Source organism: Mustela nigripes, chromosome 3, assembly GCF_022355385.1.
Source record: "Mustela nigripes isolate SB6536 chromosome 3, MUSNIG.SB6536, whole genome shotgun sequence".
NCBI classification, from domain to species: Eukaryota; Metazoa; Chordata; class Mammalia; order Carnivora; family Mustelidae; genus Mustela; species Mustela nigripes.
The window spans coordinates 178227680-178248343 of NC_081559.1; the positions used below are offsets into that span (position 1 = coordinate 178227680).

Genomic DNA, 20664 nt, shown 5'->3' on the forward strand with positions numbered 1-20664 from the left:
GATAATTTAAAACAGTATTTGTTGAGTAACATTACATGCTAGGCACTATGCTAGGTGCATTATCTCTGGGCTTTCATTTACAATCACCTCTGTCCTGGGACAGAGTATTGTCTCCCTTTCTACAGCTGGGGAAAATAATGAGGTTTGGAGGTTTAAGTATTTTGCCAAAGCATAAGACTTACATGGGAATTCAGATATGCCTGGGTCTAGCTCATATGCTTTGGAATCATTATTGTTTATGTGTGGAACGGCTTATATCAAGAGAAGACAGAAGCCAGAAATACTCTTAATAACACAGGGCTTTAGAGGATCCTGGGCCAGAAGCGTAATATTGTATTTGGGGCCCCTCTGCGTTGGTTCTTATTCTACAGCTGTGTCCTCCGGTTCCATGACACTGATGGATGGCATTCTTGCAAAATGAGAAATCCAAATCACTGAGCTGTTTAAAAGTGAAAGGGCGGAGTTTGGGGAACTAGAAAAAACACATCCTTCTCTCAACTTTCTGTGTCCCAAAGATCCGAGCAGCCCAAATCTGTGGATCTTTAAGATGTTAGTATGATCCCCAGCATCGAACTGGGCTTCTGGATGAATGTGTTCTGCTGGCCAGAAGCCCAGAAGCATGCATCCTGGTGTCGCCTGATAGCAAGTATGGGTCCCGATGACGTGTTTGTAGAGAGCCTTAAGCAAAGCCTGGACCGAACATCACCAGACACCTTGTTCCACCCTGGGCTTTAATATCTGGTTTTTCTTTCTTCTGTGTTTTGTCTGACACTGACAAGTGCTTGTTCTGGCTGAGTCCATACTGTAGAGACGTCTCTCTCTGAGCTAAGACTTTACTTTCTGCCCCATCTGTCCTCCAGCCCCCACGCAAATCCATATTCCTTCCACCAGTCCCACGGTGCAATCAGAGGGCAGGATGTGCAGAACCTCCAAGCTGGCAGACCCCCGAGGATGGACTGGCCCCAGGACCTCTCTAGGCCAGTGCAAGACTTCTGGGTCTTTTGTGACCTGATACCATCTTCAGCCTAGTTTGATTTCTGGGAGGGGACAAAAGCCATTGTGGTTATGTGATTAATGCTTGTCGGTTCTCATTTTATTCTTGACTCTTGTCCAGGGTTTTCATTGAATATCTTTATAGATGAAATGTGTTTGAAATGCAACATCGTATAAATGTCTGTTGAATTACCAACAACAAAGGAAGGTATTATTTTCTCTATCAATAATCAGAAACTTAGAGCTAGAAGATTCTGCTGATTCTTAATATTATCTTGGGGTCATATGCCTCTTTGAGAGTTCAGTAACAGCTATGAACCCTCTTGCCAGAAAAACAAAACAAAACAAAACAAAGTTGTGTGTGTGTGTGTGTGTGAGAGAGAGAGAGAGAGAGAGAGAGAGAGAGAGATACATTTGCACACAGTTTAATGTTGTTCACGGATTATCCAAAATTTATTCGTGGATCCCGGGATAAGAATCTCCTAGTCTAACCTTCCCATGTTATCAGTAAGGAAAGTGAATCCCACCTAAATGAACTGACTCACCCAGGGTTAAGTGAGAAAACCAGAACTAGGACCTGATCATGCTGATTACTGTATGTGATGGATCAACTCAATGCTTGGCCCGTGGACACTCAATTTAGACTGTTTCTATCCCTTCTATGCCCCACCCCTACCATCATAGTCATTTTAGTAACTAATATGATTTGGGCTATTTGAGTTTATATTATGGTCAACTATTTTTAATAATAATTATTATACTAATAGTGCCTTGCTTTTGTGACACCTGTGTTGGAGACTCAGCATTCCTCATTGTATTCTCACAACTCCCTGAAATAGAAGTGAGTGTGTATTATAAACTCCATTTTACACGCAGGAAAATCAAGACCCAAGGGAAGCTGTTCAGAGCCAGGTGAGAAGGAAATGGCAGATCTTGGTGTGCCCTGAATTCCCATTTCGGGGAGCCAGGCTTGCATGGAATCTTCTTGTTTAGAACAAGCAAAAGCAAGAGCACAAAGCTCCTTGAATTAATGCCCAGACCAGTGTTTCTCCGGCCTCCCTGTACATCAGAATCACTTGGGAAACTCCTCCGACATATCCAAAGATACGGACACAATTGATTTGGGCTGAGGCCCAGATATGGGGCGCTTTGTGGAAACTCCTAGACGACTTAAATGTGTAGCGGCCAAAAGTGAGAATTATCATCCCAACTTCACAAAAGATGGATACAATGCTGCCTGATCTTGTCCTGTGGTTGGATAAGGGGCTGCCCTGACTTTCATGCCTGGAATTCAAAGGGAAGACAGCATTCCATATAGTTTGTTTTTGAAATGTGCTGCGAAGACATTCGGACAGTGTACTTTGGGTCTGGAGGGATTAACTTGCAGTGTCTCAGTGACAAGCGCATTTGGAAATGCATTAGCTCCGCTTGATATCAGAATTGGCCTAAAGCAGAACAAGCCAAGAAGCAGCCCGTAAACCTCAGTAACACTGATTGCGCACAGTTATTCCTCAGGCTGACTCCTGGCTGCTGTGAACTATGTGGTGCCATGTGTGGGTCAAGAAACCCAGCTTCCCCGAGCCGCCGGCGTAAAACACAGCTCTCGTTGCATGTCCCGTATCTCGGGATGGAATTTCGGGATGGGGTTTCAGCTGCATTTGATGGTGAGGTGGCCACTTAACAACTGTGGCCTTGTGCCCTGGGAAAATTGCACTGTGTCAGGTTCTTTTAGAGCTGCAGAGGCTTTTTAGAAGAAAAAGGAAATAGACCGCCTACCGTGCCAAGGAAAGTTGAAGGCTGGTGGAGGTCAGCTGCTTTTTAATTCAAATATAAGTGGGGTCTTTAGTTTGAAGAGGTGATGATTCTCTGCCGAGGAACGTCTCCTCATACCTAGATCTGTCTAGTCACCCAGATTTGGCAGAAGTTTGTGCTAACTGATGAAAAGTTCACAAAGGAAGGTGTTAAAGGGGGCTCTCTTGCTTAGAGAGGGCCCGCAGTGCCCTTCGGCACCTCAAAGGAAAAAGCTGCCTTTGTGGCTATGTGTGACCAGCTGTGTTACTACAGTGGGACAGTGGGACCCTAACAGAGCTGTGTTCCAGGCAGGGTAGCCACCTGCACGTACCCACAACTGGAGTTGACAAGGTCAAATTCACAGAGCCAGAGTAATCAGGACCAGGCACACACTGTATCTTTGTAGGCCCACTGGTGGCATGACTGTCTCCTGCCTTAGCTAGGTCAGAGGAGGCAGAGGGCCAAGGGGTCCCTGTGTCTGTGTGCACTGGAATTCGGGGCTGCGGGACTCTGTGTGGAACACAACTTAGGGGTCTCAGACTCTGTGGAGAGTCTGAGGCCATTTTCGTCAGGAGCTTCTGATCTTGTGGAAATAGGATGTATACAGAGAAATAGCTGGAAAAAACTACATTTTCCATATGTATTTCCTTAGCAGACACCTCGTTTGTTTATGGTTCCCAAACCTTTGTGTCGGTAGGGCGACACTAACATTCGTTTCCAAACGTTCTGGAATAAGACTGTAAGGGAAACTTGGGAAGAAATCTAGAAGCTGGTAGCCTCCTTGGCATTGGGAGGCTTGACAACACGATTGATCAGAGGGCTATCAGTTGGGGAGAAGAACCGGATATGGAGCAGCACAGAACGACAGACCGGAACCCCTCCACGGCACCTCTGTGTCAGCCTCTCACTGCATTTAAGCACGGCAGCCATGAGTGATGTTCGCTGTCTTACTTGTGCTTCCCACATAGTATGCAGATTTATCCTTGTGGCCACTTCGACCTGGAAGTACACTAGAAAGGGAATCTGGGAAATGTAGTTCTGGCTTGGCTAAGGGGACCATACAGAGCCAGCCAAGGGGACCATACGGAGCCCCGCCTCTTATTATATTCATGCTCTTCCTAAAATCAGGCCCACAGAATAACCCCAGTACAAATACTTGGAAGGGGTGGGGACACTGAATATGAGATCCCTCCGGTCAAGGAGGAGAGAGGATGAAGAGGATGACCTCAAGGAATTGTACTCAGCACTTGCTACCGCATGTGAAATTAGATTATATACCTCTAGAGTTGCTTCTACCATTGTCTCTATAAACAAAAACTGTCTCTTTGTTCCCTCTGGCTCCTTGGGGTGGGGACCCAAGATAGAGGAAGTAATTAAAATAGGAGTCCCCTGTTTGGTCTTTTCTCTCCAAACTTAAAAAACAAACAAACAAACACCTCATTCTAACAAACTCTGGTTCTGTCCATAACATGACTCATCTCAGGTACTTTATGAAAGATGGAAGCCATAGGACCAAACTAACTATGGCCATCTGGTAAGTTTTCCTGGATCACTTTAGAATGCCCAGAATGGAAGCCCATTTTCCAGGGTTAACCTATAAATTAATCACTTTCTTGCATTAAGACTTAGCGAAGCTCTTCAGTCCTGGCTCAGAATCCAGTGGTTTGGCATTCGAGTAAACATGCGTGGGTGTGGGAGCTGGCCCAGGAGCGCAGACCACTTAATGGAATGTAATGTCTGGTATGTTCTTCAGGGATAACAGGAAGAAGGAACCCATTTTATTTGGGCGTCACGGTGAGCACAGTGACGGTTACTTAATGTGTATCATCTGTCTCATCTTTGTCCCAACCCTATAACCTGGATATTAGCTCTATTTTATAGTTGAGACTGACAGAATTTGAGTCATAGCCTCTGGTTGTATGAGTAAATGGAAGAGCCAAAAGCCAGACTAGCCCAGGTCTGTCTGTTTCCAGAACCCTTGGTCTTTCCATTGTATCACGGTACCCTCCAAATGTGTTGGGATTATTTAATTTTCTGGTCCTCAATTTTTCCACATGGGCTAATCTTGGCAAAGTCTGTTACCAACTCTGTCAGGGATTAGGTGTTCCTCTAGGAATGGAGATATTGGACAGAACCCCAGTCTTCAAATCCATACAGTGTGCAAGATTCCTAAAGATGTTATGATCCATAACATAACACAAAGGTCATACCTACTGCTTATTGCTAGACCCCGGGAGGTGGGAGTGGGTGGGGTCTACTCCCAATCTTTAGCCAAGTCAGCGTGGAACCTCCCTAGGTCCTTCAGTAAAAGCCCCTAAACTGAGATGGTTCTGAGGAGCCTGATTGGCAGCCCTGTCCATGGCCCACAGATTGCTTGGTACCAAATATAGCCCCATGTACTAGTAAAATAAGAGTTTCTAGAGAAGAAATCAGAGGCATAGTTTCCTCTGCCAGGGGTACTCAGCTCCCAGCGACCCTGACAAAGAATTTCTGAGGTTACTTAGTCCAGATAACGTGCTCACAAAGACCACACTCCATCTTAGACCTATTTTCAACCCGTTTACTTCCCCCCCACCCAGAGTACTACCACCTACTTGTGACCTGTGCTATCTCTGCGAAGTACACACACATACACACCATTTTGTTCTTAGCTCCAATCACAGCGGCACCACCTTGGGGGTAGAATAAAAAGAATGAGACTTTGGTTCACTCTTAAAGGTTAGATAATATCAAGGCATCTGGGTGGCTCATTTGGTTGGGCATCTGCCTTTCTTGGGTCATGGTCTTGGGGTCCTGGGATCGAGCCCTGCGTCGGGGTCCTGGGATTGAGCCTTGCGTCAGCCTCCTTACTCAGTGGGGAGCCTGCTTCTCCCTCTCCCACTGCTGCTCTGCCTTCTTGTGTTCTCTCACTCTCTCTGTCAAATAAATAAATAAATTCTTAAAAAGAAAAAGGTTAGATAATATTACCAACATACTATAGATCACCTCTTATGAGTAAAATAGTATATGAAAAACGTGATTGTCTACCTGATGAGTAACCTTACTGTGTATTGCCTCTTTAGTCTCTTTTAAAACTTGTACTATATTCATTTTGCTTTTTAGCATAGTCCAAAAAAAAAGCATAATCATTTCTGGGTGTTAAGTGCCTAATAATAAAAAGCATTCTAAGGGCAAATAGCTAATTGGGTAAAAGATTTCTGTGGAGGAAAGAATTAGGGGTCAGGGAGGAAGTTGGACCTTCTGGAGCCTCTTTCCTTTTAGCCAGGAGCTCCTGTGGGAGTTAACACATGGCGTTGGGAGTGTGTGTCTCCTGCTGCTGGAAGCCCCAGTTGGCCATTCTTGGAATTCGAAGGAACTTTCTGTATCCAGAGTGCAAGCCAACTTTGTAAGGGGGGGGCAAGGTAAGAGTGATAATTTGCATATCCTCTGTGGTATTCAAAGGCTCCCAGATGGCAGATTTTTTTCCTTCAGTAGTAAAGGAATTCCAAGGAATCTTGTGGTTATAATGTATGTACATTGCTTCTCTTCAGTGCCTGGACACTGCTTATAACCTCTGGGAACCACCAGGTCAAGAGTGTGTTGTCTGGCCTTAGCACAAGCAGATCTTGGAAGTGGTCCCAGTGAATCCAGAGCAGCATGTGGGAAAGGGTATGAAGCACCAGGACAGGCCACAAATCCTCCATCTAGCCTCAACCCCATTTCCAGAGGGAACCCCCGGAAGGCAAATTTTCATCCTAAATCTGGAAATCTAAGAAACCCCATATCTCCTCCTCCTTGAAGTACGCCACAGTCCCTCATGACCGGCCCCTCCCCCCACAATGGAGCAAAGTGGACTAAGGGTGAGCCTGGGTCTGAAGCAGACCTTTGGTCGATTTGGGCTGGAAAGGGAGAGATTCTGTTAGAAACCAGCAGGCACTTGGCATTCCTCAGTCAGAAACAAAAATTCTTCAGTGTTGCTTTTTGTTTTTGTTTTATTGGGAAAGTCACTCGTAACATATCCTTGACTTTCCTTCGAGGCTGATGGCACAGTGTGTTCTTTGGGGACATCACAGGGCCCTATAGTGTGCTGAACATGCATAAAGCTTAGAGGAAAACGAATTCTCTGGAGAGAGGATCCTGTGTTTGTCTAAGAACTGGATCTCTGCCGCCTCCCACACCATTCGCTCTCTAGCCAGTTGCATATTTGGTGAACAGATTTATGGGACTACACATACAGCTGCAAACCCTTTCTCTTTTTTTTTCCCCTCCCCAAGAACAATGTTCCACTGTCAAGGCTATTATGCACTAAATATAGACACACAACTTATTTACTACAGCAGTGTCTAAAACTCCTGGTATCCTTGCTGAATGTGAATGTTTTGCAAACATAAAACATTCTATAGATGTAAGGAATTCATTCTGTAGAAGTAATGAGCACATTCTGACTCAGCTTACTTTAGTTCTGCACCGTCTTTGTTAAAGTGAATATCCTACAGACAAGACCAATGATTCCTTAAGGAATTCTATACTCGATTTACTTTAAAATTGTGCTGACTGTTTGCAGTGGTTTCTGGATTCTCTAACCTTGGGGGACACTCTTAGCTTAGGGAGAAATCTCTCTTATCACCCTGGCTTGATTTTTATTTTTTTTTTTTTGTATTTTATCTCAGTAAATAATACCAACTCAGTATTTATTTCCATCTCCCAAAACCAGAACCCAAGGTGGCTTTCCTGGGTAATCACCATGCGATGGTTGGTCTGTCTTTTCCTTTCGACAGTCTGCATTCATGAGGCTGTTTGCAGGGAGAGGTTGTATGTGAAGAGGGACAGAAGAGAAAAGCCAATATTTATTTAGTGTTTCACTATTATTAAACACATGGCTTAGTAGTTAATCAGATTTGATCCTCATAATAAACTTGATCCCCATTTTACAGATGAGTAAAGCATAACTCAGGGTATTTATAACTTGCCCAAAGTCCCATTACTCGTAAATTATAAAGGTTGGAGTTAAAACAATTCTATTGCACTATATAGAAAATGTGCATAATATTCAGGCACATCTCAGTTTGTTATAAAATGAGCTGCTAGTGAAACTACTACCCAGGAATGCTAAGATAAGGTTAGTTTTGAAATTTGTATCAATTAATAATATTATAATCGTAGTATTAATAATTAATAATAATATAATCATAGTATTAATAATTAATAATTAATAATATTATAATAATAGTATTAAAACTTTGTCTCTTGGTCTCTTTTTTTTTAAGATTTTATTTATTTATTTGGTAGAGGTTACAAGTAGGCAGAGCGGCAGGCAGAGAGGGAGAGGAAGTGAGGCAGGCTCCCTGCTGAGCAGAGATCCTGATGTGGGGCTTGATTCCAGGACCCTGGGATCATGACCTAAAACGAAGGCAGAGGCTTTAACCCACTGAGCCACCCAGGCACCCCTCTTGGTCTCTGTCTTGCCAACTGTTTTATTATTTTGAGGGAAAGCCTCAAACAGGCTTACCCTCCAATCCTTTCTCCTTCAAGAACACAAGGAAAAGGAAGGGAAAAGCCAGGGTAGCTCTCACGTGAGTGCAGTCATTTCAGGGATGCGAGTGTCTCAGTGAATACAGATTTCCGTGGCAGGAAGAAGTCACTTATGTAATCATAGGTGTAGTGTTTCTTTCCAACCTCACTCCCACTTTGGATAACAATTGAATGATTGTGAAGGAACGCTAGCCATACAAGGACGAATGTGCAATTGCGCAATGCAGGGTTCAATCCATCTGTAGGGTTGTCTGGCGTCTGTCGGGAGGACTGGCACAGGAGAGGAATTAGAGGCAAGATTATTTAGTTGTTTTGGCTCCTTCTCAGGAGAGAAGCTGGAGTTCAGCCTAGATATTCATCCCAACCTGATCACACCCTGAAATGTGCTGAGTCCTACCCCTGTCTTCCCATTAACTCTTACCAGACCTACCATGGTTTCTAGGACTTTTCTCCACTGCCTTCTTGCTCAGAAATCACTTACCTATGACTTACAAAGGTGCTGTTCTTCCTTCTCATTAAGGATGACGTCCTCCATATCCCTTCTGTATAAAGTCAACGTACCACTGTCTTGGAGGAAATGAGTTTAGAGCAGCTACATGACCTCATGCTTGATCTCTTTTCTGTGAACCGGGAAATGAGAGAATTTCAATAAAATCTTTGAAAATAGATCTGATAAAGGTAATTATAAGCAGAAGAAAAGCATCACACCCTCACTTAAATTCTCATTTCTACCTACGGGTGGCGTCTACGTTCCCTGAACCTAGGTAGGAGGTAATATGGTACCTAATGTAGATCTAGTCACATGTTCTGTGTATTTGTATGTGTGAGCTTTTTAATACAGAAGAGAAAAAACATTTTCCCCAGGCTGTGTACTTTCTGTGGTTACTTGTAATATGTCTTTATTTGCAGAACAGAGTATACCATAGATGCTAATTCAAAGTCCGTCATAACTGAATATGTTATGCAATTCTACCTGCATTTCCAGATCATTTTGCACATTTTTAGTAACAGGACATTGGAACTGCAGGAGCCACAACAGTTGTGAGAACCACTTAGGGAGAGATGACGTTTTTACTAACAGACTGACTCCAAAAATACCACCTTGAATACAAGCATGATGAATGTTTGGAAGGCTTTTTTCCCCTTGTCATTCAAGAAAAAAAAAATCAAAATAAATATGTAAGTTCATATATCACTCAGGACTTTAAGTGGCACAAAAGCAATCCAAGATTAACTGAGTAAAAACCTTTTTACGCAGTTAGAAGACCCAAAATATCACTTGTCAACATCACAAGATATTTGAGCAGACCTACACTGCTTAATTAATAGTTAAAGCAAAGAGAAGAAACATGTGTCTTCTACTATTCTCTGCATTCCTCAAACTTGCATATATAACTTGTACTTTATAAATTTGTATTTATGTGAGGCTGTGGAGTCATATGGAGTTCAAATTCCAGAAGTCGCACTTAGTTGTTTAACCTTGAGCAAAAAACTTAACCTCTCAGACTCAGTTTGTTCATAAGCATTATACTGCTGATCATGGGTGGCCAGTGATAGAAACCAGCTACCATAAAAGAACATTTTTAATTTTTTTTAAAGATTTTATTTATTTATTTGGCAGACAGAGATCACAAGTAAGCAGATAGGCAGGCAGAGAGAGAGGGGGAAGCAGGCTTCCCACTGAGCAGAAAGCATGACAATGTGGGGCTCGATCCCAGGACTCTGGGATCATAACCTGATCAGAGGCTTTAACCCACTGAGCCACCCAGGTGCCCCAAAAGAAAATTTTTTAAAAGAATGATTTAGTGGAGCACCTGGGGGACAGAGTCAGTTAAGATCCAAGTCTTGGTTTCAGCTCAGATCATGATCTCAGGGTCCTGGTATGGAGCCCCATGTTGGATTCCAGGCTCAGTGTGGAGTCTGCTCAAGATTCTCTCTCTCTCTCTCTCTTTTCTAAAGATGTACTTATTTTATAGAGAGAGTATGAGTGGTAGGGGCAGAGAGCGAAGGAGAGAGAGAATCCCAAGCAGACTCCCCGCTGAGCGCAGAGCCCAATGTGGGGCTCGATCTCACGATCCCGAGATCATGATCTGAGCTGAAATCAGGAATTGGACACTTAACTGAGCTACCCAGGTGCCCCTAAAATGACCTTTCTCTAAAATCAAGTGCAGATCAAGTCACCACTCACCAAGATTGATGAGAAGTCCAATATAATATTGTTTTGGTGTCCCATTGCCCATGATTTTCCCTTTGGAATTATGTCGTTTCCCCCAGCACCCATCCTGGGGTTTAGGCACCCCAATAAGAAGGACTTGGAACACTGTGCTGCCCATGGTCCTTGTCCAACTGTCCCTGGCTCAGGACATAGGTCCTGAGCAGCGGCCACGGAAGGCTCATCTTCCCAATCACACAGCCCTTACCATTCCAGTTCTGAACCTCCAAGAGCCCCTGCAATCAGGAGGTGCATAAGACCCCTTCTTTCAACCAATCCTGCATCTGCCCTCTCCAGGATACAGAGATCTATGAATTGCTGACATCAGCTCGCCTTTCCCTCCAATTCTTCTTTTTAATAACATCTTTGTTGAGTTATAATTCATATACTGTGTAAAGTGTATATCTCACTTATTTTGGGCATTGTCACAGAGTCATGTGACTATCTCCACAATCAATATTAGAAAATTGCACCACCTCTGAAAGAAGCCCTACACTTTTTTTTTTTTTAATGAAACAATTATTTTTGAGGATTGCAAGTTGGTTACAGTTTGAATGGACTAGACACTCTTTCATACCTCCCCATCCCCCAGCCTTAGGCAACCACTAATCTACTTTCTGTCTCTGTGCATTTGTCCGTTCTGGACTTTCTATATAAATGGACTTATATGATATACGGTCTGTTGCAACTGACTTCTCTCACTTAGCATCATGTTTTCAAGGTTCATCCATGTTGTAGCACAAGGTTGATTCCATTTTATTGCTGAATGATATTCCATGATATGGATATACCAAATTTTATTTCTCTTTTCATCCATCGATGGACATTTGGCATCCTTTGGTTATTGGTATACCAAGTCTCCCTCTCTTTAGCTCTTTGCCTCTGGTGACCCCAGATCAGGGGCATAGACTCCAATGTCTGTCCTCTAGGTGGCAGAGAAACACATGTGAACCATGGCAAGTAAGAGAACATCTACTGGGGTAGCCCTACTTAGCCATTGGCAAGTGGCCATTGTGACCTGATGTTATTAGAGCTTTAGATTGTTCCAGAGAAGCTAGATCCTAGATGTTTATGTGGAAATTTCCTACTTTTCAAGTGTTGGTCAGTGAAAACAACCAGTGTGTGAGAGAGACAGAATATAATTCTGGTTGAGACTAAATGCTAAAGGTAATCCCTGGTGATGCAGAGACACATCTCTCCTTCCGGAGCCCATGAAGGTTTGCTGGAATTTGAGCTCACCTGGCAACTACTGCCTTCTCATTTGGCATCACAAAAGGACTATTAATCTCTTTGGAGGAAAGAAAGACCCAGGTCTAAAGTCAGCACTCTGGATCAGGAGGGAGTGGACTTTCTCTTATCCTTTGGCTCATGAGTATGCTGGAACAGAAAAAACAAAGCACCGTGAATGTTTACTTTAAATTAGTGCTCAATTACCTTGCAAATTACCCATGGCCTTCTTCAGGAGGGATTGTAACCTGCTAGTATGACTTTGATTATGACATGACTTCTATCATGGTTGAGAACTGCTGATTCTATACAACATGTGCCCTGAATCCATGAGGACAGATTTATGGAAATGGGAAAAGAGAAACAGTGATGGTATGGTCTCCTTACATATGAGGATGCCATGGCAGTATAGGTTGGGAGTGGAAAATATTGAGGTTCATGACAACAGAAAGTGTTCATTATGTAAATAACCACTTTGCTTACCACGGCGCACTTTCCATTTTGTTTTGCATGTGACCACAGAGAAAGTGGGTATTTTTTAAAAAATATTTTATTTATTTGACAGACAGAGATCGCAAGTAGGCAGAGAGGCAGGCAGAGAGAGAGGAAGGGAAGCAGGCTCCCCACCGAGCAGAGAGCCCGATGCGGGGCTCGATCCCAGGAACCTGGGATCATGACCTGAGCCGAAGGCAGAGGCTTAACCCATTGAGCCACCCAGGCGCCCTGAAAGTGGGTATTTTTAAGGGGAAAGAAATTCATGAAACCAATGGTGTAGTGCTTGACATGTACAAAGAGGCTTTAAATTCATTATCTAATTTGAGCCCTTGCAGATAAGCATTTTTACCTAACCCTGTTTTATAAATTGAGACATGGTAGAGAAGACATGACTTGATTAAGGTCATCAAACAAAGGGAGCCAAAGACTTAAGTGGATTAAATTCCAAATCCCATATCTTTTCCATCTATAGCTGCTCTTCTAATACTTTCCAATATTGGTTTGAGGAATAGGATAGGTATTTTTACACTTAATAATATAGTGTTTTATTATATTTAATTTATAGATTTAATTTTATTTTTATATTTAAAATATATTTTGTGTTTTGAACATTTATAATTTGTATTGTTTGAGTTGATAGTTATTACCCACTCAGAAAATAAGAAAAGGAAATAATGATTTTCAAACTATTTTCATATTTCCTATTCTTTGAGTCATTAACACTAAATTAATTAATCAGATATGCATATTAATTACTGGGGGATTATAAAGAAATATGATGATAACCACAGATATGGGAGACATTCAATCAGTCAGTCTCAACCAGAGAATCTCCTTTCCTTCCCCTATCTCAATCTTCTCTCCCTTCTTCCTTTTTGTCTTCTTTCCTTTCCTCCTTTTTATTTTCTTATTCAGTGAGGAGATAATTTATAAGAAGCAAGAAACCCTTCAGAGTCAATCAAAATTGTGCTTTTTTTGCTTAATGCATTTATACATTCAATTCATTCAACAATGAATATTTATTGGATTACTGCATTGGTTTTTCTATTGCTGCTGTAACAAATTGACATAAACTTGGCAGCTTGAAACAAAGAAAATGTATTGCTCTAACTCTGGAGTCAAAAATCTAAAGGTATCAGCGGGTCTGCATTCCTTCTGGGCTTTCAGAGGGGAGAATCCACTGCCTTGCCTTCTCCAGCTGATAGACACCACTTACATTTCTTGGTTCCTGGCCCCTTTCTCTTTTCTCTCCACTTTCTTGCTTCTGTTCTGACTTCTACTTCTGCCTTTGGCTTGCAAGTCTCCCTCTCATAAGGACCCTTGCAGTTACATTGGGCCCACCTAGATGACTCAGGATAATCTCCTAATGTTAAAAACAGCTGATGAGCAACCTATTCCCGAACTCCTCATTGCCCTGTAAACTAAATATTCAGAGGTTCCAGGGATTGGGGATATTGTATCTACTATGTGCCAGGCACTATACGAATTTATATTCTGTGGGATTCTGTTTTGCTAATTAGATATACTTATCACTGACAGCGGGAGATCTGTGTGTCTCTCCATTTTTCTATTTGAGGGACATAAATCATTCGAATGTCCCATGTCTGCCTCTTTAGGCACACAACAGATATACCAACTGTTATTTTGTGTCAGCTAAATAAGAAAGTACCCAGCATCTGAAGTCACCGCTAACCTCAAGTGAAGTACCTCCCTTTGAGGCAGTAGCTGTAGATCATTCTCAAGCTGACTATGGTCTCTCATTATTGAATGGTACTTCTTTTTTTTTTATTGTAACTCTCTCTCCTATCACGGGTTAACTAATACTTAGTGTAAAAGCTGACCTTTTTTAGCCTCACCCACTTTCATAAGGGATGGAAATAGGGAAAGGTGTGGAATTTATCATCTCAATAGGGACACCTTGGCAAGTGAAAGGAAGCACTATTAATAATCCGTCAGAAACAGTAGGTAGAAAAGAGGACTGTCTTGAGAATAGTGGGCCATAGGGGCTCCCTAAATATTGATTCCAAATGAATAACAGCCCTAAACACTGTGAAAATGTATTGAGTTCTCCATTGGCATACAGCACTGCAGAAGCTGGATGTACTTCACTTCCTTTAATTCTTACAACATAAGGTGGGTATTATTATTATTAATCATCTCTAGTTTAGAGTTGAGGGAAATGAAGCTCAGAAATTTAAATACCTAGCTCCAACTAGTAAGTTGCTAAATTAGGATTTAATCCTAATTTTGTAAAACACTAAGGCAAATACTTTTTCTCTTATATCGCCTTCTAGAAAAAGTGTAGATTCTTGGAAATTGTTGTCTTCAGCTGGGTGCAGTTGGGTATTTTAAGAGATGTTAGACATTAGAGATACACAATGACTTCATTAGAAGTCTATGGAAAAGCAGGAGCTGTAATAGATACTTTCTCTTTGTCTGTCCTTTAGGTCTGTCAGTTTGTCGTCTCTGTAAATGGGCTCAATGTGCTGCATGTCGACTACCGGACGGTGAGCAATCTGATTCTGACGGGCCCTCGGACGATCGTCATGGAAGTCATGGAGGAGTTAGAGTGCTGAGCAGGTAGACATCCTGGCCCTTCAGTGGCCTGAGAATGATCGAAGCCAGGATAACACAAAGCAGTGCAATGACAAGACTTCCACGCACATGGATGGTTTTGGACGCACAAAATGTCTCCATACATACACATCTTGATTTGCGTTTCATACACTGTTTGAATGTGGAAGAACCAGGTAGATCATCTTTAAAAAAAAATTATGTCAGTGTATAAAAAAGTTCAGAAATGAAATTTCCTTACGTAGTAGAATTGCCTTACTCAGGTTCCATTTGTAGTTCTCAGCCATTGTTTTTTATTTTGGTTTGCCTAAAGTTGTTGAAATGCTTCTCTGGCCAAAACAGCAACATGCTAAAAATCGCCTCATAGGATTCAATGGAGTAGTTGTTACAGATTTTAAATTGTTCTCTTACCAAAATGAACCTGGAACTCTTTATGGAAAGATCTGGATTTCACCAAGCTTCAAATTAAAGCAACATCCAAAGGAATATTACCTGTTAACTAGCATTTTGAAGAGGTTCTAAAGCATTCAAGTGCTTAAAAGCCATTGAAAAAAAATGACTTTTTCTTAATTCCTGCCTTTAGTATCAACTTCTAACCTATGTTTTCATTTATGGCGTTCATTAGAAAACAAAAACCTTGTGATGAATATAGATGGAATACATAGGGGGATACTACTTCTGATTATTTGCTGATTTCTCTTTCTGAGCCTAAATAATTTTGTCTTATCAATCAGCTACAGAAGCATTCTAGAATTAATCCAGAATATGTTGAATGTCAAAACAGAGGAATTTGTATATACACATATCAAGCCTCTGACAAGATTTCACGTTGAAGTTGTCCCTTTTTAAATGAAGTATTCTAGAGCTTGGCCCATATGTGATAAAAACTTGAAATTAAATTGCCTTGTTGGCCTGAATTTTTACTAGCTTTCTAGTGTAACATATTCTAAGGAATGACATGTCCTGCTTCTTTGGCGGGATTATTTTTCACCAAAACATCATCTTGTGTTGTCATTTTTCAGCTCACTGTATATATGCATGTTTCTTTTTTTGGTTTAGAAAGGAATGCATTTGGGGGCTTGTTGTATCGAGGAAATTCCTCAAAGTGCCAAATTAGGTAGTCAGGGAATGCCAAATTCTTGATTTCATGTGATGCATTCTGAACAACCAGGTTACTTTCTTATCACGTATTAACAATGAAATATGAATGTTGTACCTCAGTCATTCTTTTTGTGATAGGTTATCATAATGTGTTGGTACTAGTAAAATGAACATATCGTGCTACAGATGTTACATATATATGTTTCTGGTAATCCAGCTTTTCTGATCTTAGCTTTAGTCAGAGAATAGGATTTTGAAGTAATATAGAACGTCTAACATTAGTACCGTCAATCTCCATTTGGGAACTAGTAGCAATTTTTTGTGTATGTGCGATTATACTGTATGCCAGGCTTTGTGCTACGGCACTTGACGTATGTGATCTCTTTGAATCTCCATCAAAATCCTCCAAGGGACACCTGAGTGGCTCAGTGGGTGAAGCATCTGCCTTTGGCTCAGGTTATGATCCCGGGGTCCTGGGATCAAACCCCGCATTGTGCTCCTTTCTTGGCGGGGTGCCTGCTTCTCCCTCTACCTGCCGCCCTACCGGCTTATGCACACGTGCTCTCTGTCTCTCTGACAATAAATAAATAAAATCTTAAAAAAAAAAACCTCCAAGAAGGGTATTATCACCCTCATTTCTCAGATATGGAAACTAATGTAAGCAAACTTCAATATCCATGTTCTCACTGCTGCAAGATCTGCTTAGATTCAACCACGGGTTTGTTTAATGCTAGAGCCCATGTTACCGCCCCTCCCCCAGCCTTTCCCCATTTAGGGACCTACTGTTCTGGGGTTACTTTATACCCAGCGCTGTGCTAAAACTATACATCACTTATTCCTCCTGACCCATGAGATTCAGTATCGCCATTATCTCTTGTTTTACAGCTGAGGAAGCTGATTCATACAGAGATTAGTCATGTGACTGAGACCACACAACTAGTGAGTGGGAGACCTTAGGATTCAGCTCAGAAAGTTCTTAGGATGTCTTTAAAAGACAAGTCTTAAATGCTGCCTCTGTTCAGGTGTTCATTAAGTTCAAAAGAAGGAGGACCACCTTTGTCGATGGCATCTTCTTCTTGCCTGCCATCCGTACTTTGAACTCATGTCCTAATGCCGATGGTCTTGGGCCCTGGCATAATATCACTTCCCTTTAACCAATCTAAGCCCCAGAGAAGCATCTGTCTTTCTTTACTCCGTTCAGCTTCCTGCCAGTGGAATTTCTTTGATTCAGAGTTTATTGATGTCTTCGGTCAAATGAATAGGAAGGGAAGAAGAGGAGGAAAGAAAGGAGGGAGGAACTATTTCTTCCTTTAGCTCCCATCACCCTCAGATGAAAGGCCAAATGCCAGAGAATTCTAGTTAAGGTCAAGAGAGCTTTGCCTTAGCTACTCCTTGGCAACCCCCCACCCTGACATCCTTACGTGGTAATGAAAGTGAGTGCTCCCATTCCCATCGGGACACTACTGAGCTCCCTCCAGCCTTTCCACCTCAGCTTCTCCTCTCTGCAATATGACCTCTCTGTCTTTGCCTGGAGAAATCTAAGTAACTCCCCTTAGATTCTATCTTCTCTGAGAAATCTTTGCCAGCTCCCCACTTCTGGGCTTGACTCCCCTTGTCTAAATTCCCATGGGCCCTTATACATCAATGCCCTGTGTTCACAGCACTGATGATATTTACTTGGAGATTGTCCATCACGTATTTGTCTCCCTCACTGCACTCTGAGCATCAGCAGGTGGTGACACGGTAGTGTAACAGCTGTCCCTGGCTGCTGGTGTGCCACCCCACAACATGCCTCATAACACTCTCTGTGCTTAGGATCCTGTACATTGGCAAATGGTGCAGAGCTCTGCTGGGATGGCCAGCCACTGGTCCAGGTGGTGCCGGGTGGGTTCCCATGAACATTTGTGGTCTAGGAAGGCTCTGTGCATGGGTGTCCCAGATGGCTGGTGCTGTTGGCTGAGGTGTCTCCTTCCACCCCATGTGGCCTTTCCCCAGAGCTCCGAGGATTCCTCATCACACCTCATGAGATCAAAGAAGGTGAGAATGGAAACTGCAAGGAGCTTTCATGGACTTGTCTGGGGAGTGACCCAGGGTTACTTACGTAGCGTGTTGCTGGTCAAAGCAAGTCACTAAACTAGCTGAGAATCAAGAGGCGGGGAATGGTCTCTCCCTTTGATGGAAGGAGCTGCAAAGAATTTATGGCTACTTTTAATGCACCAAGAGTAGGTACTCACCATTCATGGAATAAAGGACCAAGGAGCTACCTAGTTACTGAAAGGCTCTGCTTCCCAGATGCAAGTCATTGACCAAACACTGGGTAGAAGTTCCTTACTAGGTTGTGAATAGAGCCCAGTGCCTAATGAAAACTTCAAAGTTGGAAAATCCTAAACTAATGGTGCTGCATGGGGCCATGGAGAGCACAGTGTCCTGTCCTCATTTTACTGATGAGCACAGCTCAGTGTGGAACATTCCGGTGGCACACCTGAGCTCATGAGGCTTGCTAGGGAGAGAGCCTGGGTCAGATGCTAGTCTTCTGCTTTCTAATGACATGTCCTTTACAAGATAGCTTTCTGTAGCAAACACAAATGTGGTGAAAATAGGCCTTTGGCTCTGGGGTGTTCATAAAACACAAGGAGTGCTGTCTACCTGTGAAGGTGAGAGATTACATTTTAATTAACTCAGGCCATGGATTGTGAAATCATATCCTTAAAAAATAAGTATCTTGTGTGATATTTTAACAGGCAAATTGCTTTAAAATTTAGGAACTCCACTTCTAAATGAAACCTCAAGAATTATCCTAAATGAAGAGTGAGCAATACTCCTAAGAGCTTTTCTTTCTCATGCGCATTTGTGTGTGTGTGTGTGTGTGTGTGTGTACTGGCTTTCGTTGTTCCCCAAGAAAACACTTTGGATTTTTCAGGAGTTTGTGTCGTGTGTTCGTGTTAGTGTGATGGAGGTGGAAATCTTTGGTTTCTTCATTAGTGTGGTATATTCTATCAGTGCAAGTTTGAAAGCCATGTTTGTTATCTCTGCTGTAGAGAGAAAAATGCAGTTGCCTTTTGGGTCGGTCCTAGTGTGTGATGTTTGACTCTTAATGTCTGATGAATAGTTGCACAAGTTGCTAAGGGGACTGGTTGAGAAATGGCGGGCAACCGGAAGAAGATACCCATATTTGAGTAGATGAAATGCAGTCAGCTTCATGCCATCTTATAAAAGTGACTGCATTGGGGTCGTAGCAATTAACAATTAACAATTTAAGAATCATTGCTTTCCGTTCAAAATAGAGTATCACATTTCCAAATACTCTTTTCAAATATTTGTGACAAGAGTCAACTTTTAAGACTTATTTTCTTTTTTTTTTTTTATGATTTTATTTATTTGACAGAGAGGAGAGAGCACAAGCAGAGGGAGTAGCAAAGGGAGAGGAAGAAGCAGGCTCCCCACTGAGCAGGGAGCCCCATGTGGGGCTCGATCCCAGGACCCTGGGATCATAACCTGAGCCGAAGGCAGACGCTTAACTGGTTGAGCCACCCAGGTGCCCCTCAAGACCTATTTTAAACTGACACTAGCTATTCTTTCCTGTTGAGTATTAATCCTGTTTCATTTTCGACAGAAGAACTTGGGAACATTTCAGTTTTACCAACTGGTAAGAATCCGTTGATATCACTGAGCATTGTTTTACTCATCGAAGGCAGAATTTCAGGTATAATATGCTTTTCCTCAGTTCAACACCAAAAGGGCAAATCTGCAGCATACCAAAATGAAGTTCATCGTCAAAGTTAGCATATGATATTATCAAATGCATTAATATATGTACTTAATTTATATGTTTATTTTTAAATTAGGTTGAAATTTATGTTTTCCCTTCTTAAGAATTGTAGCATAATACTGAAAATTATAATATGAAAATAGATTGTATAGTATGAAATAAATGTTAAATTTTTAAAGTGGTGACTTTAGGTTTACAGCTTTTCCTGTCTTTTAGGACAAATTAGCCGTTTTTTTATCCTAAAAAAGGGTTGCATTATAAAGTTGCTCTACTACTAAGCGATCAGAGAAAACATATGGGATTCATATCTAAGTCTCTAATGTAGCCAAAAGTGCCATTTGTAACACTACTTAATGATGGATGTTTTCTGACGCTCTTTTGCCTGAAAAAAAAAAAGTGCATTAAAAAGCTTTTTCTGTACTGTATTTGATTTGGAATCATTTTCTCCCTACAAAGCCCCGTATTGATGAGTATTGTGGAATAACCTATATGGAAAAAATGTTATGGAGTTGCTTACTACTCTGGGAGAATGTTCTTTTTATTTTCAACTAATTAGGAAATTGATTACATAATTCAGTATGTGTGGGAGCAGGTAATGCATGGGATGATTGGATTACACTCAATATAAACCAAAGACACTTTACATTTTTCTCTCATTTCCTCCCTCCCTTCCTTCCTTCCTTCCTTCCAGAAACCTCACTGAGACTGTCTTGCTAGATACTGTATATAGGCCCTGGGAATACAAAACTGAGGAGACATGACCCTGGATCCATGAGTTACTTTTGGGCCTGCCTCCTAGAAGTGCTCTCTCCATGGGAGGGGTGGGGGGGCCGGATAAGAAACCATGGTGTTGAAGCAGGTGGTTTACTGCAAGAAACTACCATCTCACCCAAGAACCAGAACACTGACAGCAACTTACCCAGAGAATGATAAAGTCAACAACTTCACAACCCGTGTGCCCACTTTCCCTTACCCAACATAACCACAGCAG

General features: G+C 42.0%; 1 protein-coding gene across 1 annotated transcript in view; it reads left to right on the top strand.

The window, feature by feature from the left end:
* Positions 1-20098, top strand: part of DEPTOR (DEP domain containing MTOR interacting protein) — a 131919-nt gene extending 111821 nt beyond the window's left edge. The window contains exon 9 of the mRNA XM_059395088.1: positions 14677-20098. Coding sequence (XP_059251071.1) covers positions 14677-14805 — 129 coding nt within the window. The 3' untranslated portion in view covers positions 14806-20098. The remainder of the gene's footprint in view (positions 1-14676) is intronic.
* The last annotated feature ends 566 nt before the right edge of the window (positions 20099-20664 follow it).